We start from the raw sequence: 26,502 nt of genomic DNA, 5'->3' as shown, positions 1-26,502 counted from the left end.
TAGGTAGCAAAATCCAATATAAAATGGAATATGTAAAAATAGCAGTGCAATACTCAAAATGGCTTCCAATCAGTAACGATCAGAGTTTTAAACTCTAAACTACCACTTTCCCACTTCATTTTTGCAATCCAAATCACAGTTCTGTTATATATTTAAGCACTTATTCTAATGTGTAATTAATTCAATATTATCAGCTAATTTATATGGACTTGTATGGCTGATGAACCACATGATCCAAGTCTAATATGAAATATTTAACAAAAAAAAAAAAACCATACACATATGTTTTGGGTACTTACATTTGCCTGTAAGCTTACTCATTCATGCAATCATCTAATCAGTGAATCATGCATCAGCAGTGCACTGCAAAATAGATTTGACTGGAGCATGATTCCTGGTGCCAGACATGTTGACAGACTAGAATTTATTCAGGATGGTGCAATAAAGAAAACACATCCAGTCAGCAGAAGTTCACAGAGGTCTATAGTGACCGGCCAGATTGATTTGAGCTGGCAAAAAAAGCCACAGTAACTCAGATAATGACTTTGAACAATTAGGGTGAACAGAAAAACATCTAATTAAGATGCACATCCTGTCAAATCTTATGGCAAGTCAGCTACAACAGCAGAAGACCACAACGCTTCTGTCAGCCAAAAACAGGCAGATGGATGATAAGGCCAGAATTTGGCACCAAAAGCATGAATCCATGAGACCAATTTGCCTTGTGTTAACAGTCCAGGCTGGTGGAGGTGGTATAATGGTGTGGGGAATTTCATAGCTTCCAGCACCTTGTCACAAAGCAGAAGTCGTCTCAAAGTCGTTTCCTGAAAATGAATTCAGTGTTCTTCAGAAGCCTCAACAAGGAATTAAAGCTTTTATGTGAGCATCATTAAGCCCTACACAGTATTAGTAGAGGGTTCCTAAAGAAGTTTTTGATGAGTGTATCATCTCTGAAATAGTGAGACCTATTATAAGGAGACATTTAACATTTATGAAAGAGGTCCCAGGTGTCAGCGCTTTGTAATGTTGAGACCATTTGCAAGCAGGGGGTGTCTTTAGGACAGAGGAGTTTGTGTGTAGAAGATTTTCTGTAACAACACAAATACTGCATTATTGTCTTCTTAACTTCAAGAGACAAAGAAAGACATGTATAAAGTATTAAAACTATCAAAATACATTAAAAGTATAAAGTATAACTATAGAATACAAAAAAAATAAGGTTAAGAATCTCTCTCTCTCTCTCTCTCTCTCTCTCTCTCTCTCTCTCTCTCTCTTTCTCTCTCTAAGTATTTGAACACCCTGCTATTTTGCAAGTTCTCCCACTTAGAAATCATGGAGGGGTCTGAAATTGTCATCGTAGGTGCATGTCCACTGTGAGAGACATAATCTAAAAAAAAGAAATCCAGAAATCACGATATATGATTTTTAAACTATTTTTTTGTATGATACAGCTGCAAATAAGTATTTGAACACCTGTCTATCAGCTAGAATTCTGACCCTCAAAGACCTGTTAGTCTGCCTTTAAAATGTCCACCTCCACTACATTTATTATCCTAAATTAGATGCACCTGTTTGAGGTTGTTAGCTGCATAAAGACACCTGTCCACCCCATACAATCAGTAGGAATCCAACTACTAACATGGCCAAGACCAAAGAGCTGTCCAAAGACACTAGAGACAAAATTGTACACCTCCACAAGGCTGGAAAGGGCTACGGGGAAATTGCCAAGCAGCTTGGTGAAAAAAGGTCCACTGTTGGAGCAATCATTAGAAAATGGAAGAAGCTAAACATGACTGTCAATCTCCCTCGGACTGGGGCTCCATGCAAGATCTCACCCCGTGGGGTCTCAATGATCCTAAGGAAGGTGAGAAATCAGCCCAGAACTACACGGGAGGTGCTGATCAATGACCTGAAAAGAGCTTGGACCACCGTTTCCAAGGTTACTGTTGGTAATACACTAAGACGTCATGGTTTGAAATCATGCATGGCACGGAGGGTTCCCCTGCTTAAACCAGCACATGTCCAGGCACGTCTTAAGTTTGCCAATGACCATTTGGATGATCCAGAGGAGTCATGGGAGAAACTCATGTGGTCAGATGAGACCAAAATAGAACTTTTGGGTCATAATTCCACTAAACGTGTTTGGAGGAAGAAGAATGATGAGCATGGGTGGTAACATCATGCTTTGGGGGTGTTTTTCTGCACATGGGACAGGGTGACTGCACTGTATTAAGGAGAGGATGACCGGGGCCATGTATTGTGAGATTTTGGGGAACAACCTCCTTCCCTCAGTTAGAGCATTGAAGATGGGTCAAGGCTGGGTCTTTCAACATGACAAGGACCCGAAGCACACAGCCAGGATAACCAAGTAGTGGCTCTGTAAGAAGCATATCAAGGTTCTGGCATGGCCTAGCCAGTCTCCAAACCTAAACCCAATAGAGAATCTTTGTAGGGAGCTCAAACTCCGTGTTTCTCTTCGACAGGCCAGAAACCTGACTGATCTAGAGAAGATCTGTGTGGAGGAGTGGGCCAAAATCCCTCCTGCAGTGTGTGCAAACCTGGTGAAAAACTACAGGAAACATTTGACCTCTGTAATTGCAAACAAAGGCTACTGTACCCAATATTAACATTGACTTTCTCAGGTGTTCAAATACTTATTTGCAGCTGTATCATACAAATAAATAGTTAAAAAATCATACATTGTGATTTCTGGATTTTTTTTTTAGATTATATCTCTCACAGTGGAGATGCACCTACGGTGACAATTTCAGACCCCTCCATGATTTCTAAATGGAAGTTCCTTCTTCTTCTTCTTTCGGCTTCTCCCATTAGGGGTTGCCACAGTGGATCATCCTTCTCCATACCCCTCTGTCCTCTACATCTGTCTCTTTCACCCCAACCACTTGCATGTCTTCCTTCACCACATTCATAAACCTACTCTTTGGCCTTCCTCTTTTCTTCCTTCCTGGTGGCTTCATTCTCAGCATTCTCCTACCAATATACCCCATGTCCCTCCTCTGCACATGTCCAAACCATCACACCTCCCTCACCTTGTCTCCAAAATGTCCTACATGCGCTGTCCCCCTAATAAACCTGTTTCTAATCCTGTTCATCCTCGTCAATTCAAACGAAAACCTCAACATCTTCAGCTCTGCTACCTCCAGCTCCAGCTCCTGTCTTTTACTCAATGCCACTGTCTCTAAACCATACAACATCGCAGGTCTCACCACAGTCATATAAACTTTCCCTTCCACTCTTGCAGAAACCCTTCTTTTACAAATCACTCCTGCCACTCTTCTCCACCCACTCCACCCTGCCTGCACTGTTTTCTACACTTCTCTAACACACTCTCCATTACTTTGCACTATTGAACCCAGGTACCCGAACTCCTCCACCTTCATCACCTCTTCTCCCTGCAACTGCACCACTCCACTGCCCTCCCTCTCATTTACACACATGTACTCTGTCCTACTTCTACTGACTTTCATTCCCCTTCTCTCCAGCGCATATCTCCACCTTACCAGACTCTTCTCAACCTGCTCCCTACTCTCACCACAAATAACGATATCATCCGCAAACAACAGGAAAGGGCTCAGAGCCGATCCTTGATGCAATCCAACCTCCACCTTAAACCAGTCTGTCGTTCCTACTGCACACTTCATTGCTGTCACACTGTCCTCATACATGTCCTGCACCACCCTCACATACTTCTCTGACACACCTGACTTCCTCATACAATACCACAATTCCTCTCTCGGCACTCTGTCGTATGCTTTGTTTAAATCCAAAAACACACAATGCAACTCCTTCTGACCTTCTATAAACTTCTCAAAAACATTCTCAAAGCTATATATATATATATATATATATATATATATATATATATATATATAAGTGTATACAAGAATTAGACAGAAAGGGATGTATATGTGTATTACAGATATTGACAGAAGTCCAATATTTATCCTCTAAATACAATTAAAAAAGAATAGTTTTTCTGTGAGCCTGTACAACTTGAACATCTGTTTAGAGTTTGATGGAAGGAAATAGTTCCTCCAGCTCAAGAATTTTCAATGAATACCTCAATGTTGGAGTTCATGCTAATGAAGTGCATGAATATGTAACAGATGCAGTATTGTGATTGGCTGTTCCATATAAGCCCCTGCGCTTCTATCCATAGCGCACTGCATTCATTGTAGTCCTCTCTTTCCGCTGATTTGTCTATCAAAGCCAAGAGGGACAAAAACGTATTTTGTATTAATCGGAATTAATCGGAATATTTGGAGTCTGTTCTGTCTCTGGTAGGTTGTGAAGCAGTTTTATTACTCATAATGTTGCAGTGCTTGGCCATGAGCACTACTGCTTTGCTGTCACTGTAAACGCGTTGGCTGTTTTGCTTGTTCTTGTATTTCCACGATAAAAAGAGCATGCATGAATAATAGTGCGTGTGTTATAGTGCATGAAGAAAGGTGCTTAATGTTTTTTAGTTTGTTTATTTGTAAAAATGCGGCTGGAGTTGCAGGATGCATGCTGCTGTAAGGGGATATCGCTTATAAATTATTAACGGGCTTTAAACAAGATGCCTTTGAGTTTTGCCACTGAGTCTATTCGTTAATTTATTTAAAACTTGCAACTATAATGTCATGCAAACATAACTATTTCAGTGTATAAGTATTACTGCATATGATAACTATGTGAGAAGACTGGATTAAGGGACTAGAACTGTATACAAACATTATGCACGTGCGTGTGCAAGTGTACTAGTGGGTCCCAAATGTCTTAACAAGAATGCAGAGATTTTTTTTTTTATCAGCCAAATGTGCTCGTTTTATTATTTATTTATGCAAAAACTGCAACCTAATAAAGGAAAAAAAATGAAGGTAGGAAAGTAGCAACATATTTTCTTTTTCTTTTTTTTGCTATCTAAGGTAGGGTTAGGATAGGACTTAGGTGTAGGAACTGCATTAATTAATTGTGTTAAAAATGATGTCATTGGATGGCGCTTTCAAGTATAAAAAGACCAAATGTGTGTGTGTGTGTGTGTGTGTGTGTGTGTGTGTGTGTGTGTGAGATCCCAGTGGAGGCTCACAAAAAAAGGCTCATTTTGTTAAAAGCAGTCTCAACTGCCCTTAAGAGACCTTTTAGTCTTCAAAATGTCCTTGTGTGCTGAACCCTATTAATGTGCTGCTCATCAAGAACAAATAGTGAGCTTTACCGTTATGGCTAATGTAAGCCTGTTTTTGTGCACACTTTTGCGTATCTTGTGTTTCCTGATCGAATTAGGTTCTATTGTTATCTTGTACGTACTAAAAAGAAGAAATGAATTCCAGTGAGCATGTTTAAAACACCCCTTCAGACACTACTTTGCCCCAATTGTTGTTTTAACGAGCTGGAGGACTTAAGATCAGAGCTGGCAACTCTACCAACTGTGCCACTATGCTGACCCTGATTACAGATGTATAACAATATTAAGACATTATGGCACCAGGAACTGTGTACAAAGGTTAAAACGTACCAAATGTTAACTTATACTAATACAAATACATCATTCTACAAAATAAACCACATAAACTCTAACATTAAACTTCTCATCAGTCATTCTCATTTGCATTTGTGAGCTTGTCTAATATTGGTAATGCAAAAGCCACAAATTGGAGTAGCAGGTAGCGATGCCGCCTCCCAGCTCCATGGTTTCCATCTTGAGCTTGAGAAACTTAATACAATTACTTTTAATTGTATTAAGTTTTTTCTTCCACCACCCCAAAGACAAGCAGTGGATTTTCTATGATCAATTGAACCTGGGTGTGAAGGAGTGTGTAAAAAAATGTCAATTATGCCCTGTAATGGACTGGCAATCCATCCAGGATGTATTTATATATTCTGTATTCCTGATTAGGATAAAGCAGTTACTGTAGATGAATAAATAAATTTCAGTATTATATTTAAAGATAACAAACAATTAAAAATGTAAGCTGTAGTAGCAAATGAACCACACAAGTGTCCATGGAGCTGAGCAGTTTAACCATTGTGCACTTCAATCAAATGAACACCAATTAAATGAGAGCTCTGTATTACATTGAGGCTCACGATACTGTTCGTGTGCAGCAATCGGAATAAAAAAACCCTTGTGATTTGTAAGTATAAGCGTCACCAGGAGAAAATAAATGGCAATTAGGACAATTGCTCAGTCTTTAGACATCTGTGGCTTGTTTAATTCAATTGCACCAAGCCATCTGCTGATCCAGCGTCACTAAAAAGGTTTAAATGGTACTAGCTCTACTATTGACCTGTATGCTTTATTAATTTCAGGAACTACGAATATTTAACACCTTGTGTCATTGTACAGTAATTTTAGTTAACATTTCTAAGTCTGGAATGATTGAGTTCAGGGGATTAGTGGTCCACTTCCATTATTGTCCCTTTTATAATCTCCCATATGCTGATTTTCATCTAACCATGTCAACAACTGAAGGTGGTAATTGTAGGTGTGGCACTGCATCTCATTCATCTCGCCTGTTAGGAAAATCTGCGTGTTGCTTTAAAGCATTTTATTATATACATTATTACATCAAACACATGCTTAATGAGATTTTTCCCATCTTTAGATTAGTGCAGGTTTTTGAAAATTGCACGAAGACCATTTAATAATAGAGTTCATAATCAGATCCGTTTAATCATATGTAAATAATGATGCAAAACTGCAGCAGTATTTTCTATTCAAATTTATTGCAATCTGATTTAAGAATCGTCTACTATCAGGATTGCCAAACTAATTTAGTCTCCCATTGTTATTTACTGCATTTTGAATGAAACTCTTGGGACTTGAACAGTAATCAATCGTTCTACCTCAGCCTCCTTTTGTGGTTCTATTTACCTTTTTGATACAAATTTAATCTAGATGAAACATCATTTATTTTATTAAATTTTTTTGTATACCACCAGGAGTTGTTTCTAACCGGTTTTGATCATGATCACCCTAAAATTTCATTTTTATATATTTAAATTCTTTAAAAACATTAAATCACTTATTTCACTCATCTTATTATATTATACATTTAAATGTGCATTACTGATAGCAACTACACAGTAAGATTACTCAACTACTACTGATTATTCAAAAAGTGCATTTTGTTAGTTTATAAGAAGAAAGATATGCAAATTCGTCTTTAGGGTGTAAAAGAAATGCAGATGAAATCTAAGAAAATTGTTTTCGAACTACTATTAGCCTTGAGTGTTTTTTAATGTTTTCCCGAAGGCTAGTCAAGCAGTAGAAGTAGCAGATTGGTCATTCTTTATGTGAGGCGAAATGGATTTTCCTGCATTGAAAGACAATCCAGTCATTGAAAAGAACTTAAAGGCAGGTGCTTTGGACTTATTTATATTTCTGCTGCACCTTTTGTGTGTCTACAACAAAAAGGTAAAAAAAATGTTCAGGACAGTTTCCCAAGTGAGCAGCAATACAGTATCCGAAAACTGATTAAAGTGCAAACACACAGCAGTGTAAGAGGGGTGTGCGAGATAATAAGTGCACAAAACAATAAATACACAGGACAGCGAATATACAGCAGAATAGATACACAGTGCATAGAACAGTAACTATATAGGACAACAGTGCTGTGAGGGTGAGTTATTGCAACAGTGGAGTGTTCACTGCTCAGCAGTGTAACTACAATAAATGTAGAAGCAGAATTAACAGCAAAAAAAAGTCTTCTAAATAGAAAGCGTGTATTACTGCTTTGTAAAATGCAGTGTGCAGAGGAATTGTGTCATACTGGGTAAGCTCTTTTGCTAGCCCAGATGAGTGGTTAGGAGGTAGTAGGGTGCGTCGTGGAAGAAACTTTTGTGATGATGGGGGAAGGACCGTTGGAACCGTTTATCAGATGGTTGAAAGTGGAAAGAGTCCATATGATGGGTGGGAGGGGTCATCCACAATGCAGGTGGGTTTGCAAATATTACTATATTATTATTACTATATTACTAGATTACTATGGTGAGTAGAGAAACCTGGATGTTCTCACAAGTCACTGCAATGTCTTTTGGCCAGTAACTGTGCAGTTTCCAATTCTGGTCCGGCTGCTGTCTAACCCCCCTGTATAAAGTAGGGGTGCTGAGCCTTACCTGCTAGGCAGTGGTGTTGAGAATCCAGGAAGGGTCACACCAACAATCCTGGAGCTTTTGACTCTCTCTACTGTTGCTCTATTGATTTGCAATGATGAGTGATCCCCTCTGGTTCTCCTGAAGTAAAGGAACACACTGTTGTACTGTCCTCCAAAAAGCTGTCTACAATGTGTGTCTCTACTGTGCTGTGTGATAAACCAGCGTTCAGCTGAACAGTGACTGGTTGAATAATTCTGACTGCATATACACATTTTAGAAGCACAAAGAAAGTTTAAGGATTCCTGGTGGTCTAGTGGTTAGGATGCAGCGCTCTCATCGCTGCGGCCCGGGTTCGATCCCCGGTCAGGGAACGAACCCCAGCCACTCTTAGTGCCGGTCCCAACCTGGATAAATGGGGAGGGTTGCGTTAGGAAGGGCATCCAGCGTAAAAACATGTGCCAAATCAAATATTTTGGCATATAGAAATATAAAGAGTGATTGTAGCAGCTCATTATAATGGACAATTTTATGTCTAAACACACTTTACTTTGTTCTTCATGCACTCTTCTAGTAAAGACTGAACACACAGTACAACAACTCATTAAAAAAAATTCCTAAAGATATCATTCTGTCTCTGCCAGAACTATGGATTCATACACTTGAAGTGCATCAATATAACAGCATGAAATGCGTTCAAGAACTGACTTGGTTTATGACACATGTTGCCAAACAAATTTATGTCTATGTTACTTTCTGTTTTTGATTTCTACAACCTTTGGAACCTTTAGTTTTGGCTAACAATGCTTTTGCTTTCCCTTTACTGTAAAAAGCACACTATGTGCAAGTATGTATTAAGACACCTACACTGATCAGGCATAACATTATGATCACCTGCCTAATATTGTGATGGTCTAAAACAGCATTAACTTTTAACATTAACAGCATTAGCAATTTGCGCTACAGTAGCTCTTCTGTTAGATTGAATCACACGGGCCAGGCTTCGCTACCCATGGCATCAGTGAACCTTGGTTGCCCATGACCCTTTTGCCGTTTCACCACTGTACCTTTCTTGGACCACTTTACTGACCACTGCAGACCAGGAACACCCCACAAGAGCTGTAGTTTTGGAGACGTTCTGACCCAGTCAGAGCAGGATACAAGCACAATCCATTTATTAAACAAATCCAGAGGCAAGCAGATTGTCAAAATATCGGTAGTGAACACAATATTTTACTGTAGGCAGATAAAAAGGTTGATTAAAAAGATAATGAGATGCTCAGAAATAAACACAGGTTAATACAAAATAAAAAAGTGTGCATGTGTTGCAATATACTGTATATAGAAATATCTAGTTCATCTAAGGAGGAACAGCTGATTCACTCAGTATCTTAGTTACAGGGAGTAATGACCGAATAGGCCACATAGTATTACTGCAAAATTATGTGTAACTTATTGCAAAATTGCAACATTGTTGAGCACTTATAATTCATTTTTAGTTTTATCTCAGTTTGTACTTCCTTATAATCATAACAGCTAGCTAGAATGTGGTGCTATTTTTGAGATGTGTAAAGTCAGCCTGTGTATCATTTTCAACTGTGGACCATAGAACATTATTGTGCTGTTCCATGTACAGTCATGTGAAAATGAAAGTATGCCTTCTTTGAATTTTAATTTTGAATAAAAAATGTAAATTTATGTATCGTGCACTTTATGATTATATTGCTTGTAGAACCTCACCTAGACGCCTGTAGAGTCTAAGTTGGACTTTTTGAGATTTTTCTGAGCATTGCACGGTCTGACTTTTGGGTGAATTTGCTATGATGTGAACGTTTGTGAATAATGTTCCTCACTGTAGAATGTCTGACCTTAAATTGTTTGGAAATAGCCGTATAGCCCTTCCCAGATTGATGGGCAGAAACAATTGCTTCTCATTACTGATGACTTTTCTCTTTGCCATTGTGCTAACACCTGAATGCTCCATATCAGCAAAGTGTTCAAACTTGGGCTTTAATAGAGTTTGTCACTCTAGGTGATCAGTTAATTTAATTGAATTTATTATTATACTGATACAAAAAAAAACGGAATTCAAAGAGGTATTCTTTTATTTTCACGTCTGTACATGGTTTTACACACCTCTATGACTGGATAGTGTTGCACACTAATCCAAAAAATTTCATAAGCAATTTCCATAAATATAATATGAGATATTCTACAACATTTATATAATCTAAATACTTTTGGTACATAAAAAAAGAAAATAAGCAAATCTTGATCCTTGAAACTGAATTAAAACCACATTGTAGGTTTTTTCATGTTCATGTTAGTATTAGCAATGACAATTACATGTTACTTTTCATGAAGCTTTTTATCTGTTCAGATGGCACATGTGACAGGCCTTCACTGACTACATAACACCAAATGTGTACAATGGTGATGATCTTTTCTCAAAAACAGCATTTGCACATGGCTTGAAACACAGAACTGCAAGGAAAACAATTCAAGGTGTCCTGCCTGTCTACTGCTGACATCAACAAGAAAGGTTGCAGATTCCAGCAATATACATGGCTTGGTGCACAGAGGATATGCTGATCTGCTTAACACCTACCTCAGTTTGTGTGTGCTTCAAGATCACGGCCAAAACCAAAATGATCTTCATGCTGAAGAGAACAGAGATATTCTGTCATCTTTAATGAGGCAACTGAAAACATTTGCTTTCAACAATAAATCTTATGCACATTGCTTATATACTCCATCGGTGAAGTCATATCTGAATCTTTTCACCTCACCCTGTTTCAAAAAAAGTTTAATCTCACAAAGATAAAAAGTGTTAACCTGATGCAGCTCTGTATTTTCTGAATGGGAGACCTTAGTCAGTGCAGAACACTGGTCTCCATCATGGCTATATGCCCCACCCACTGCAGTCCAGGCTGCTGATTCACAAGGGTGCTAAATAAAAGTTTGCTGACGACTCTACAGTCATGGCCTACATTAAAAAACATTGAGGAGTCAGCATGCAGTGAAAAGGTGTAGTAGACTGCAGGCTGGTGTGTGGACAAAATCTGAAGAGGTGGGTGTTAACCTCAGAAGAAGATGATCAAAAATTATGAAAGCACCAGGGTTTTTGTTATGAACATTACCTTACATTATTTTAACCTCACCTTAACGCCTCTTCTCACATACGTTCCACATTAAGGACCATAGCGAACATCGCTGTTTGTATTACTGTCTGATATAAGTATTGCACTGCTGTAGGTAGTGAATAGAGCTAAGAACATGTGTCCATTGAGGAAACTTATCATCAGTGGCATATTCACAAATACACCATCATTTTAAATTGCTCTCAATCCGCTCATGAATATGGCAGCATCCACCCTGAGGCAATGAACATTCCCTTTTATAGACTTTCATGCAGCTATTTATAACTGCATATACACAGAGATAAGTGTTAATGAAAAACTCCCTGAAAGAGCATGAGGAGGGGAAACTATCCACTTTATGCTGCTTAGCTCTTTCACTTCCTGTTTTCTATTATCAATGTGTAATATGCATGATTTTACACATTTTGTAACACTAAATAATCAAAAATTGTGAATGATGATGTGTCAATGATATTTGCTAATTGTTATTTATTGTTCAGCATTCATGCCTGTTATCATGAACATCTTAAACCACCTTAACCTTAACTACTGGAATGTTTTACTCTAGGAAAGGCCAGATAATAAACATTTCTAGGCCATGTTTATGGACACTTCAAGTTGTGACAAAATTCTATTTATGTACAAGTCTTCTGAGATGATATGACCATTCATAGTTAAGCAGCACCATGACACATACACAAGTAAATTTTCAAACACGTCTTTTACTGCATGCATAGTAAATTGTTTTATTGCAATTTTATATGAACCACGCTGATGTCATAGGCCGCGTTGATCAGCAAACCACACTGATAAATATCAGTTTATATATATATATATATATATATATATATATATATATATATATATATATATATATATATATAAGGGGTGTTAACATGTGACATGCAATACAAGCATTTGTTCCCCTTTCAGCCATGTTTTTATAAGATGTTGTGTCAGTATTAATGTCTAGGAGTGGTCTGTTGGCCTGCCTGCCAGGTATTGATGGTCCCTGAAAAGATTGTCAAAGTCCGATCTTTATATCTGTGTGTATGTGTGGGTGTGTTTGTGTCACTTGACAGCGAGGTGTGGCTTTATACCGTGTTACAGACTCTCATGTATCCCAGGTATACCAAAACTAGTATCACTTACGAGCTTGTTGCACTGTTCTTCTCTCAATCTACAATCCTCAGGTGAGGTGTCATTTCTCCATAATTATATTGAAACCGAATATGTCCATACATTTGGCTTTGATAGTAATACATAGGAGCTTCATTGTAAGTAAGTTGTGAAGAACTAATCATCAATAAATACTATTTATATCATAAGTCAGATCATTACAGCTTGTTGTATCATATATGATTTCTGTATTTAGGCAAATAACTCAGACATATGTGCTGAATGTTGTTGGTTTTGGGTAGCTTCTCCAGCAATTTATTTCCCTTGTAATGTTCCAGTTAATATGTAACCTTCACTCTGACATTTAAGTAGTTTTCCCAAGGGTGTTATGATGTTTGATCTCCTGTTCAGGAAATTGGTTTGCTGGTTATTAATCTTAAGTCACCTATCAGGTTTGCCTTAATTAGTAACATATTGATTAACTAGGCATCTAAACAGCATGTGCCTGGGCTCATGCTGTGAATCTCTCTCTTTCTCTCTTTCGCTTTTGCTCGCTTGGTCTCTTAATGATTTATGTTAAGATCAAGCATCTTAGTATAGTCTACTAATTTACAGATTCATGTACTCTTGTTCTGTAAGTCTTGTTTTTTATTGTGCAGCTACACAAATAAATGATAAGCTTTTTGCATTAAATTGTCTCATTATGCAGACTATTAGTTTAGGTGAACATTTATTTATATTTATGTAATTTGCCAGGGCCCTTATCCAGAGTGACATAAATGATCTAATCAGATAGAGTTAATAGCCTTGCTAAAGGGTCCAATTATGGCAGCTCAGTTGTGCTAGGTTTTAAACTCACAATCTCCCAATTAGAAGTCCAGTGTCTTACCACTTAGCTACCACTTCCCAAATACCACTGCCATTGAAATTATGACATTAATAGGATGTTACAAAATGGTAAAATTGTCTGTGATTCTCATGTCAAATTATATTCATATAGTATTTTAATGTAGAGGTTTACTATTTCAATATTGTAATGAGTTTGAGGAAAATAAAGCTTCTGTCTTGGAATTGGTTTTAGCATTATTTCTATTCTACAAGCAATACGGGACAAGGGTCAGTAACATGCTTCAGTAATTTTATTGATAAAAAGGCGTCAATAACATTTCTTTACAAAAATAGAATGAAATCGGGTAACCAATTCTGACTTCATAAACATCTTTTAAGACTATTCAGAATGTGTAGGTGTGTTAAATCTAGTGCCTGAGTAACCTCTTGACCTCTGAGAACAGATCCAGACTTTCATCCAGCATTTGCATAACTTTTACCATAGTTAATAATGAATAATTCATAGTAGTTACTAAAAAACATTCTTCAAGATGTCTGATCTAATAAATAAGATCTAGTCATAGTCTCAACACTGTAGCATCAGTTTACACCAAGGATACACCAAGATTTTTTACTTTTTCTTCTTGGTTTGTCATTTTCATGCTTTGTGTGTTAGCTTTTTGCAAAATAATAAAAATAGTAATAATACATTTAATAATGATCATTTGTTTTATAGTTTCCGTTTCAGTCTTGAATTTGTGGATCATTAAAATATTTTATTTCAGTACTTCACTACATTAGATGTTGCTACTGTAAAATGTATTTTCGAGGAGTCTATTGTTATTAAGAATGTTTATTAGGCCCAGAATCAAATGTGGAAAGCAAACATGGCTTCCAAAGCTCGAATAATAAGAACTGTAACCCCTTGAAATTAACCCTGACAACCGTTTCTTTGGAGTTGTTTGCTTCACTTATCAGGTAACAGAAAGGAATTAATAATTTACATACAGATTTATATCTAGGAGAGTGGATACTGTGTGGGTGGAAGTAATGAACCCCTTAAAGAAAGTGTCATTCTTTAGCATCGGCCAGTCTGTTCTTTGAAATTCTGTTCAAATTAATAATACATTTGTTGATTTTTTTTCCTCCTCTAGTGTAACTGTGAAACCAGAACAGGTTACAAATCTAATCCTGGCCTTGGGAGGTAACGTAGTAGCAAACGCGATACCCCTTTGACACAGAGATGAGGCATTAGTTGGAACAGGTGCTGCTTGGACACACTCGCAGCAGCATAGCTGACCTGGGATACAGTGATCGGTGGCTCACATCACTGCTGCAGTGGAGATTGTGTTGTGGTGACTCTTTACTTGAGAGAGGTTGCCTTATGAATTCAGTCAATACATGTGCATCATGTGACCCATCTTTTGACAAACAAACAATATTAAAGTGTTTACCTGAGAGATTAGAAACTAAAACAATACTTCTAATAAATCTTTATGTTAAATGTTTTAGATTAAATGAAATATTTTGGAAAGATACAATTTTATCAGAATTATTTCTTCATCTTTAAAACTAACTGAAATGAAACAGATATAAAAAAAAATAGAAAAGTAAAAATAAAAATAAATGTTTAACCTAGTAATATTTTTATACCGCAATAATCAGTCATCAAACAGACTGAGAATGTAAATGGTTAGGGTTAGGGTTATTTCCTCCATGACCTTAACACATGACCCTGACTGTAGTGCTATGGATGCTTGGTGAAGTTTAGGCAATGTGTTGTTGAATAGATTATTAGATCTGTCTTGCTGATGCTGATGAACAGGCATTTATTTTTTTTAAACTAACATTTCAAATGTGATAACTCCAAGATTCAAATTAATGAAACTCAAAGTGTGGTATTTTAGTGTGCTTTGTTGTTTTAAGGTCATCCTTCCTACTATTCAGAAAGGCAGTATGTGCATGAGTTGAATTCCTGGCAAAATGATTGGAAATGGAGTAAATGGAAATAGCCACCGGAAATGGCTTTTTTTTTATTAAACGCCAATACAGAACAATATGTCTAATATTTTACAGAGATGTTAGTTGAGTAGTGTTTTCTTTTCTTGCTGTGGCTTCCTGAAGGAGTAAGCACACTTCTAAGAGTGTTATCTTGCTGTGGAGTTGAATTTTATCAAAAAGCATGCAGTGAAATGTGTAGTGGCTTTTGCTCTACTATGCTGGGGGAGCAATCAATCATTGCATTATCTTTCATTTACCCAACAAATTCATTTACCATCTTTTGTTACTTTTGTTACTCATGCTGCAAAGTCAATACCAATAAGCCTTGGATACTGTAAAATATGATATGGTATTCAGCAGGGGGGTTCACGGTCCGGTACATATCTCAGTTTTTAAGTCACAGTTCGATTCAATTTCGGTACAGTTAGGGGGAAGAAATGCAAAACATTAGAGCTGCAGCTATCGATTATTTAACTAATGGACTATTCTACTGTTTGGTCCATCAATTAATCGAATAATCGGATAAGTACTGTTTCTTCATTTAAGAGCAATACTAAATATACATGAAAAAATTAGACGGGTCTCTTAAAATGAACAATTAATTTGTTTCCTTTTTAGAAAAAATTACATTTTATTTTTGTGAAATTTCGTACAAAAATATCTGCGAAAACTAAACCCATTTAGTGCATTTAATTGCCATATTACATAAAAATGCAAATAAAATATGTAAAAAACAATCATAAATAAAAAATATTAAAATCTATTTCAAATTACTTTAGAAAAGGGTAAACACACTGTACAGTATTTATTTTATGTTTTAATTTTAAATTATCCCAAACTTTGGAAACTTTCTGTTGTATTCGTTAACCTGAATCTTCTCCTCGCCCCTCGCTGTTTTCCTTCCGTTCCCACATTTTTCATTCTGCAGAGTCTTCTGTGTTTCCCTGTTTAGGCATCTTATTAATAAACCTTTGCATGAAAGGTTGTGATTTATAAAAATAAAATAAAACTTGACCCGAGAAAGTGCGCACTTGTAATTAAAACTCTGAGCTCTGCGTATGCACGTTGTGGAAAACTCAGAAGGCGAGAAGGGGAATTGCCGAAACAGATTGCAAGCAAAACCTTTGCATGGAAAGTGATGTACGCACGTTTCCAGCCCCGGTTGGTGCGTACGCCACGTTTATAAGCGACCCAAGAGCAGTCCAGAGTTTAGTAATAATGGTCTGCGGTAAAACACAGTGCTTCGTGTGTAGTTAAATGGACTGAAACTAAATAATTTTTGTATTTTAATTACTCAAGTTACTCGAGGAATCGTTTCAGCCCTACAACATATACAATTGCTTGTGTTTTTTTTATTAACACAGTTTATTATTATTAATTTGTGAACATCAACAGTGTAAATTTTGTCCTCTGTAAGCACATTTCATACAGGAATGAGAAAAAGTGTTTCCTTTAACTGTTAAAGCTCAGCCATGTACATGCAGACATGCACTGATTGCTGTGATATTGTAATTGGTTAGGCTAGTATCCTTAAGAAAGTTGCACTGGCTGGTTTTATATCTTTTATGTTGCTATTTCCTAACATGGAGTGATGTATAGAGTGCAATGCAGTACGGGGCAGACAGACATTCTGCAGGCTGATATGATCTGAATTCTTATCTAAAGGTCAACATGCAAGCACCAGATGATATTTGTCAAGTTTTAGATTGTCCTGATAATGAGGTGTTTTAACCGCATGCTTTATTAATCTGTCATAACTTTATTGTATATAGATAAGGCACAGTATGATTTTATTTCAGACTTTGAACATCTCAGGAATCAGATACGTTATCTCAAAGAAGTCCTTACCAATTTCCTTTTAAATGTGAATGAAATGTAAAATAAACTTAAGGTGTTACTGGATTGGTGTCCTATGTATGTGCGTGGTCCTGGCTCATTCCCAGTGTTCCCAGTATAGACTCCAATTCCAGCACAATACTCCAGGTTCTTAAGTTTCCTCCCACCTTAGAAATCTTTCTGATCTAAATCAGCTATGGGTATGAGTGAGTGTGTGAAAATGTGTGTACAGTGCCCTATGTTGGACTCGTCCAATCTTCCATTTGATAGTAATCCTCGGATCCACCACAACCCTGATCAGGATCAAGCGGTTAGTGACGATAAGTGGTTAAATGAATATTGACCCTCTTGCAGTTTGTCAGAAATGAACAAAGATTCCACGTTTCTTTTATTTCTATTGACATTGTTGTTTTTCATTCAGTTTGGTATATAAATAGTTCATATAACTGACACAGTGAGTTCACCAGCGGTTGTGCTTAAAACATTGAACTTAATTTGGTTAGAAAAGTGTATGTTTGGTTATAGTGAGCGAATTGTCAAAGGCAGTCTAAAATTCAAATGCCTACATTTATACAGTTCTTTAAATCAATAATCCGTTCCCTCTATTCCACTCTCCATCCCTCCCCTCGCTGTCAGGACTGTTCAAGCAGAATGTGATTGGATTCCCGCGTTGCCATTCACATGCAAAGACACTCAAACATACACACACCACACGGCAACACCCACACAGCCAGCACATTGTACGTTTCTAAACCATATGGAGGGGATTTGGTCCGTGTGCGTTTGTATGAGGTTGATAAGCATATAAATAATATCAGCACAAAAGAATAAGAATAATAAACGCTTGACTTTGCATTGTGAGTGGAGCCACATGTGCGTGGAATCTAAAGGCTGCTCCTGGGTTGTTCTAATGAAAGAGAGCAGGTAAGCTGTTATTGTCATCACGATGCTGCTGTCTTGTTGCACTCCAGTTTTGCTTTGTTTTTCAGCTTGTTTTCTGTGGCGTTGGCTTAGAACATTTAAACCTTGGATGCTGGCAGACACACTTTTGGGTAGGATGCATTGAATCTATTGGGTTGTGTTTTGTTTTTCAGTGAAGTGAAGCCACAATTGTGGGTGAATGACAGCATGCAGATGCGTGTGGTTGCGGTTTATGGAAATGTTTTTATGAGGTTAGGTAGGTGCATTTGTCATGCATCTGTTTATAAAGGGATGTACTTGTGCTGAGAGAAAGCCACGACCCATGGAATGAATTCAGATGCACATTTTGTAATTTTTTTTCTGTTAAAAAAAACATTTGTTTGTATTTATATGAAGGAATTTTAGTAAAATTGATATATATCTATTGCTTGTAGCTCAAGATTGAGATTTGTTCAGTTACAATGAGTTAAGATAGTTATTAGCCAAGATTTTTTGGCCATGCTTATAGCCCTTTTGTCTGCTGTGGCATCGGGACTTGCATAGTTACGGAACAAAAGAGCCTTTGGTCCATTGGAGTGGATTAATCAGACACAGGGTCGAAAAAAGTGCTACACTTCGACTCATGCAATGGTTCCTCTATATTGTTTTAGCTACTCAAGAAAAGGGGTCAGACACAGTGTCAAACTCTTTTATTGTTCATTTTTCTATGTCGTTTGTCATTTTGAAAGTGTGCTCCCATATTGTCTTCAACTGACATGCTAGTGTTGTCCCTCCCCCACTGGTCCCCTATTAAACATGAGTGCTGCACCCCCCATGTTAGGCAACAGAGTGGACCCTCCTCTTTGGCCTTAAAAAAATCTATTGTCCTGTCAATTTTAAATAATTGAATTTCATCCTCAGATTTTCTGAAACAGCTGAGACCGGTTTTATTACTTAGTCTGGAAGCTAATATACAGGAAACGCTCTCTAAAACAACACAAGGTGTTTTTTTCTTTTTTTAATAACAGCACACTTTTCATTTCAACAGATTGTTATTGTGACATGATGACAGCATGTACTACAGTAAGCATAGCCCTCAAGCTCTAATTTTTATGTCAGATCATCTCAGCCATGCTTACTCAGTATGTGGATAAAAATAACACTGTATGCTTAGTGCTTATGAGTGCATTGATACGCTCTGTTGCCTAAAGGGTTCTGAATCAGAAATCAAGGAACCTTCGGGAGATCAAACAGCAAAGCTGAGGCAAAGTGTTTAGGATTACACTGTGAACAAGTGATTGTCTGTGTATTACTAAAGAACTGTGCAATGTGAGACTGTATCTTAATAACTTAAGTACACACATCTCATTATGATGACAATTAATTAAAAGCGAGACTGAATAAGTTATGCTGTCTATTTAAGGATGATCACACACTGTGATTCCTCTTCACAGTGTGCTTTTAATTTATTTTGCAGTGTATGGTGAGATCCGCTCTGCTGCATTTATCTTCAGCCGTGAGTTTTTTCCGCCAAATTTCACAGCATGTCGGGAATCTACGATGAGAGTCTGGCATATGAAGAGACAACAGACAGTTTCTGGGAGGTCGGTCCCTTGTTTCATTTAACCTAGTGTTCAAAACAACTGATATAATTTTATTCTTATATATATATATATATATATATATATATATATATATATATATATATATATATATATATATATATATATATACTCTAATTTTTTTTACTCATAAAAACAATGCCAGCCATGTTTTATCACAGGTGGGGAATTATAAGCGAACAGTAAAGCGCATTGACGATGGCCACCGGCTCTGCAACGACCTGATGAGCTGCATACAAGAGCGTGCCAAAATAGAGAAGGCCTATTCACAGCAGCTAACAGACTGGTCTAAGAGATGGAGACAGCTAGTGGAAAGAGGTACTAAAAAGTCAAAGGTTTATATGGCTTGTAGATTTATTCTATTTACCAGTGTATTTAATTCCAATGTAGACTTTAGCTCTATCATCTTATATACTTTATACTTTTATATATTTATCTATGTTTGTGTCCCAGGGCCACAGTATGGGTCAGTAGAGAGAGCCTGGATTTCAGTGATGAATGAAACAGAGAAGGTAAGCGAGCTTCACCAGGACATAAGGAACATTCTGCTAAATGCAGACTTGGAGAAAGTGAAAAACTGGCAGAAAGACTCCTACCACAAACAGATCATGGGGAGCTTTAAGGAGACCAAAGAAGCAGAGGAAGGCTTTAGAAAGGCTCAGAAACCATGGGCCAAAAAGCTTAAAGAGGTGAGGAACATTTTTATTTAATTGATTTTATTTGGTAAAAGATTTCACTGTTTTTACAAACATTTTTATACAGATTTATTTACAAATTTATTTGCTAAAGCTTTTGTATTTGTACTCCAGCAATAATTATTCTAGCAATGTACTCTAACATTATTATAAGAACACTATACCCCATATTATAGTTTACTAATGGTATACTAATACTGGGTAGGGCGTACTGTTGCTCTAAAAATGGTTAAAATTTTTCAGAATGCTTAAATGTTCGAAAAATTCCTTTGAGACTCTGGTCCATGTTAAAATGCTGAAATGATGTGATTCAAGCATTTTAACATGTACCACAGTCTCAAAGGTATGTTTTGAACATTTAAGAATTCTGATAAATTGTCAAAAATTGGCACTGTCATGTTCTAAAAGCCATGGGAATATTCCAGAGACTGTTGTGTATGAAAATCCCAGCACATCAGTAGTTGATATATACAATAAAAATACTGAAACCAGTCTGTCTGGCATCAACAATCATGCCATGGCCAATTTATTCCCCATTCTGATGTTTGACTGCCCCAAAGCTGCAGGCCAGTATGTGCATGACTTTTTTGCTTTTCCTTTCTGCCACATAAATAGCTGATTGGATAATTACATGAATATTTAGTTGTGCCACAGTTTTCTAATTAAACATTTTCTTTCTGATTTACAAAACAAGTTTATTATTAGCTGCATTATTAGTTGGATTAGGCTTTGTATGTTTTTTACTTTTGTTAATTGTCCTTAAGCTTAAATATGGCCATTGTTACATAATAACATGATGTTAACAATGTCAGTTAATTCAATTATTACCTGTAACCATGGCACCCATTCCCTGTGCAAGTCACATCACCATCTGCTGATTTGGATTAACTGGAATTCAGGGGTTTAGCGTTGTTTAGTCACAGTTAATAAAAGATGAATTGTGAATTTAAAAAGACATTTGTCTTTCCTGCTAGGTGGAGGCTGCAAAGAAAGCATACCATATTGCCTGCAAGGAGGAAAAGCTTGCCTCTAGCCGAGAAGCCAACAGCAAGGGAGAAGCATCGTCTACCACTGCCGAGCAGCAGAAGAAGTTCCAAGAAAAGTTGGACAAATGCAAAAGTGAAGTTCAGAAGGTAAGTGGGACAATGCACTTGAAGAGAACCGTATTTTGTCATATGTATACATATACGTTGTGCAAGTGTGCTTGTCAAAGCCTTTAATCACAGTGTATGCAATTGGTTAGTAGACAAACAATCTGTTTAATCTGCCAATTTTTGTAATCTACTTTGACATCTTTGGGGTTGCTGGAAATTATTTTCCTTAAAGTTTTTATTCGATTCTTAAAACACTCTGGTTTGAAGGATTGAAACACTGCATTTATGTACAGAGCTTGAAAGAACCTACAACTCCCTCACACACAAAATAGGACAAATGCTTTAGTGCTATCAATTGCTGCTTTTTATTCTCTGACCTTGAGGCCAACTTTAACAGGGAGCGCTAATAGCTCATCACTATTGCACACAAAAGATCAAAGTGTAAAGCAGAAGCACAGCTCAACAGCGACAATGAATGTTAAGAGGTGCAAAGGATGCCGTGGCAAAATTTAAGTTTGATCATCCATGTTATAAAAGATAGACAATAATGGCAGATAGCTTTTCAGGCTGTTGTAGTCATGGTAACAAGGTGTAGTAATTCCTTAGGTTGGCTCCGAACTTACCTGTGGATTCCTGGGTCAATTACCAGAATAGCCATTTGTCATCTGAGCAGACTGGTCAGAACTGGTCATTGGGTAAAGGGAGTGATATGTGGTATACATTTTTGCTTATGTAAATGATTTAAATGACATGTGATGATGTCATTACTGAAAATGTGCCTGTGATCATTCACAGTCATAAAAAAGAAGCAAACACAGTGTATGTAGAGTTGTAGGTGTTTTTGTGCTTTATTGCAGGCCAAAGAGAAGTATGTGAAGGCTCTGGATGAGCTGAGAAGTTGTACGCCACAGTATGTGGAAAACATGGAGCTGGTGTTTGAACAGTGCCAGCAGTTTGAGGAGAAAAGACTGGCCTTCAACAGGGAGGCGTTGCTGGATATCAAGCGCCATCTTAACCTCACAGAGAACCAAAGGTCAGTCTAAAGATTAGCTCTGCTTAACTGCTTTCTCACCAATGTCGATATGTCTTTGTATGTAATTAGTTTCTATTCTGGCCAATTCACGACCTGGTTCTCTTCTCTGTTAATGAGCTATATCAGCTAGAAATATTAAATGCTAATGTAGATAAGAATGGGTGAATAATATTCTCAGCATGTTTACATTAATGTAATGATAATAAGTCTTTACAGGATTCATACATTCAGCAATGAGATGTTAATCAGTAAGATTTAAAAACAGATTTTAATCTAAGTTTAGTTTTGCCAAGCAGAGTTACCCAGTCTTTTGTGCTTGTGGCTTAACAATGTCCTTAGGTCCAGAGGAAAGAGAGAAAGCATAACTATCCTGTTTTTTTTTTTCCACAGCTATGCCACAATTTACAGGGAGCTTGAACGAACTATCACATCTGCCAGTCCTCAAGAAGACCTCAGGTGGTTCAGCAGCAACCATGGCCCAGGCATGCACATGAATTGGCCACAGTTTGAGGTAAAATATTGCTGTAGTTCCAAATTAAGTTGTTTGTAGTGGTCGTGTGAGTTTTTTAGTCCTAATAAAAATAAATGTATTAAATATTTTAAATAAAAATTGTGAAGGACCATTCCTTCAGGTTTCCTTTGCATTGCTAAAAACATACTCTTAGGGTTGATTTGGGAGGATAAATGGTGTGAGTGTCATTTTGAATGGGTTTGTTATGTCCTGAATTAAAATATTCTTACTCTGTCTTTCCAGGAATATAACCCAGAATTGAGCCACGCTATAAACAAGAAAGAAAAACTGAAAAAGAACCATGATGTTGTTACACTCACCCATGTCATGACTGCTGGGGATAATCACTCATCACCACAGGTTGAAAACCGTAGCAGGTACGGATCACTATTTTCATTTGTTTTTTTAGAGTGAAAGGTTGGATAATTTGAGGGTTTCGGTAAAAGCAATGACTGGAATTTCTGACTAATCAGGAGTTACAAATTTTGTGGTAAAGTAAGTAAATTTAGTGGCTACTTTGTCTACCATTTCCTGATTTGTTCATTTACTCAAATCCAACCCTCCTTTGTATTTGTAACGCTTCCATTTTGTCATTCTGATATCTCAGCGTAAGCAGTTATGAAAAGAACCAGGCATACTCGGGAGATTGGTCGGATGAAGAGCAGGCAGCTGCAGAGACCAATGGAGCCACCAACCCATTTGAGGAGGAAAAAAGCCAAGGAGTGCGAGTCAGGGCACTTTATGATTATGAAGGACAAGAACAAGATGAGCTCAGCTTCAGAGTAGGTGAGAGGTTTTCAGTTTTATTAAGGCACTTAATGAATTTGGGCCCTCTCTGGTGGAAAAATGCTACTGCAAGCTACTTGTGGGTCTCTTAAGATTTGCAGAAGTGTTACATCAGAGTTTTTTAACCAGGGGTTTGTAGTGCCTTTGCAGAGGTTTGGTAAAGCAGTGCTAATGACACATAGCACTGACATATATAATTAATATAATTAAGCCAAAATGTAACGGCAGTTGTATAGATAAAAAAAAAAGCAAAAGAAATATGAGAAATACACACTTTTCAACAAACATTACATTTTCAGTATATTTACTTGAGACCCATAATTTGAGTTGTTGGGGATGTTGAAGGGGTTCATTTGACTTTTTTTGGGGGGGAAACCCTGTGCCATGAAAATAAACCTTATTGAACAAACCAATGTACTTGTCACAATTACCGAGTTGTTATCTAGCCTGCTTATATTACCTGGATATTTTGATGCTTACAGTTTCACTTACAGTTTCAAGTGTCAAATACAGTGTCAAATATGGTGTCTAGTTTAATGTTCTTCCTTTGTGATCAGAGCACAACACAGAGTTGATATGAGTATGCCATTTTAAATGCAAACCTTGTTGAAAGGGCAATAGGCTTCTTTGTGTTATGATCCATTAACATGCTTTTTAGGCTCAGTGATGTTGTACAGGAAATTCAGACATGGTTCTGACTGGTTTTAGATGTGGTGACTTGAGAGGTGTCTAAGAATATGTTTAAAATTTCCTGAAATCTCAAACCAGTCAGCTCTAACTATGAATTTCTGTGAGTTACTATAATAGCATTGTCAGGGCAGTTATTAAGTCTGTAATGATATGTGTATCCTATGTACGGTAGTTTAATGTGTACTTGCTGATATTTGTAGAACAACTGTAAAATCATTGAAATCATAATAAAATCATGGCGATGGTGCCTGAGAGTAGCAAGGTGGAACCAAAGCATAAAAAAATGACGTTATTTTGTAAATATGGAAGTCCTTGTCACATTACCCTGTACATCTGCCATCCGTGAGGTGAAAGCTAAGAAGCTAATTCTTCCCAAACAGGTGATGAACTGACTAAACTTGAAGATGAAGACAACCAAGGCTGGTGTAAGGGACGGCTGGACAACGGTCAGCTCGGACTGTACCCAGCCAATTACGTCGAGCCCATTTAAGTGCCTTGTGTGGGAAAATTGTCTTCATTCGGGAATGACCTAAAAAACTGTACTGCTCACTGTACATAACCAGAGACTCCAATGACTTTCCCTGAAACAGAACCTTATACATCCTAACAGTTGAAGAGATGGAAACTTTGAATGTACAAAAAGTATACTGTATCTGTTTTGTTCATCTACACAATAGATTTGGGTTATCAGAAATGAACCATTCCCACATGCACTGTTATTTTTCACATCCCTTTGTGTCTGTAGCCTGTATTTCTGTAAGATATTAATATAATGCAGTCCATGAACTCTTGCATAGCAAAGCATTATGCAATATGTATATTTTATTTGTTTTAGGTGTTGTAGTGACAGTTTTACTATTGTTCCTAATTTTGGCCCTGGTTTATTAGCTACCTGGGTTATAACATGCATTTACATGTCCTTTTATCTCTTATTTATTGATTATAGGTTTATATAATGTGCGATATATTTTCTGTATGTACTGCATAATGTGGTCACATATTGTTTGGCATGTGTTAGTGTTTTCACTTTACTTCAACCTGCAATGCAGTCTGCAGGTTTGTATAGCTGTGGCACTTGTTTTTAATCAGTTTATTTCATGTGCATAAGTTTGTGTTCTACGAGTGCTGTCATTAAGTCCCACTAGACTAAGCAAAGTCTCATAAACACTCATGCTTTCATAGCAAGCACTTTTTCAATGACCAATTTCTAGCCGTACATTCTTTATGGCAAAAGTGTCATGGTAACATCCCCACTGACAAACGAAATAAGTGTATCTTTAATATGTAGCTCTCATTTACACATTTTTAAATGAAACCAACAGTACAGTCAAAACCTAAATTATTTTTTATCCTTAAAACTCTTGATATGAGTGCCTAATAACATTGAAAACCATTTTCTGCCAATGTCCTTGTATTATGAAATTTCGCACTGGTACGTATAAAGGACATATGCATATGCCTTAGGGTAAAATGTACTAGGTAATACGTGAAGGTGATACTTTATCTTAAGGTTGGCAGTGCACCTTGCAATGAATATTGCAATTTAAATGATCATTGCCAGCAGGGTTTAGTCAGTATTAGCAAAAGTAGCACTTCTGTAAAAATATTCCCTTCAACACTTTAAAACCTTATCTGTTGTGTTTGGCCAATACTAAGGGCATTGAGACGGGAACATCGGCAAAATCTGAGTGTGTTTAAGCTTATGTATAATCGGGTTTACTTCTAATGCCGGTGTGATGACTGTTCAACTGTTTGGTTTAAAATTAAAGCCTAATCTCTCACGAATTAACAGTGTGGTGTGTCTAACTTTTCTCTAGCTGGCTTTATAGATCACAGCAGAACAGAAAACCACCATGTCCAAGATCACCACTAGGGAGCACTGCTCCAATAGCTTTTCTGGGCCTGGTGTTTACAACGTCCTGAACAGTTCTTGTCTGCTTTTCATGCTAATTATATGTCATTATACTGTAATTATATGTAACGCATTCAAGAAATACATGACATGACAAGGTATTTGATTAGTGACTTATGGAGTAATAACTGCTATACCATAAATGTAAGATTTTTGTACATGTCTAACTATATGAACTTTACTATTTAAAACTGAATGACATTAAATCGATGAAAAACATTAAATGATTGAATTAACATTT

General features: G+C 37.0%; 1 protein-coding gene across 5 annotated transcripts; it reads left to right on the top strand.

Annotated features, from left to right (window-relative positions):
- Positions 1–4,176: 4,176 nt before the first annotated feature.
- Positions 4,177–26,466, top strand: pacsin1b (protein kinase C and casein kinase substrate in neurons 1b). 5 transcript variants are annotated; one of them, XM_046866551.1, is made up of 10 exons: positions 4,177–4,301; positions 19,396–19,522; positions 19,702–19,858; positions 19,994–20,229; positions 21,210–21,368; positions 22,187–22,362; positions 22,753–22,873; positions 23,117–23,250; positions 23,481–23,659; positions 24,730–26,464. In XM_046866551.1, the coding sequence occupies exons 2-10, from the start codon at positions 19,463–19,465 to the stop codon at positions 24,837–24,839; spliced, it is 1,332 nt and encodes a 443-aa protein (XP_046722507.1). In that variant the 5' UTR covers positions 4,177–4,301; positions 19,396–19,462; the 3' UTR covers positions 24,840–26,464. The 5 variants fall into 5 exon arrangements, with proteins under 5 accessions (XP_046722507.1, XP_046722430.1, XP_046722649.1 ...); XM_046866474.1 differs by lacking the exon at positions 4,177–4,301 and adding an exon at positions 12,297–12,427; XM_046866693.1 differs by lacking the exon at positions 4,177–4,301 and adding an exon at positions 16,513–17,942 and having other exon boundaries at positions 23,481–23,655; positions 24,730–26,466.
- Positions 26,467–26,502: the final 36 nt, after the last annotated feature.

The sequence above is a fragment of the Silurus meridionalis genome, chromosome 1 (genome assembly GCF_014805685.1).
Source record: "Silurus meridionalis isolate SWU-2019-XX chromosome 1, ASM1480568v1, whole genome shotgun sequence".
Classification (NCBI taxonomy): Eukaryota; Metazoa; Chordata; class Actinopteri; order Siluriformes; family Siluridae; genus Silurus; species Silurus meridionalis.
The sequence above is the reverse complement of the archived record's forward strand: the minus strand, read 5'-3'. Positions and strand labels throughout refer to the sequence as shown.

Bases quoted from the DNA above. Each gene is read 5' to 3' on its own strand.
- pacsin1b (XM_046866551.1), top strand. From the start codon at position 19,463: ATGTCGGGAATCTACGATGAGAGTCTGGCATATGAAGAGACAACAGAC. The intron at 19,523-19,701 runs GTCGGTCCCTTG...GTTTTATCACAG, and splicing joins CAACAGACAGTTTCTGGGAG to GTGGGGAATTATAAGCGAAC. The intron at 22,874-23,116 runs GTAAAATATTGC...CTGTCTTTCCAG, and splicing joins TGAATTGGCCACAGTTTGAG to GAATATAACCCAGAATTGAG.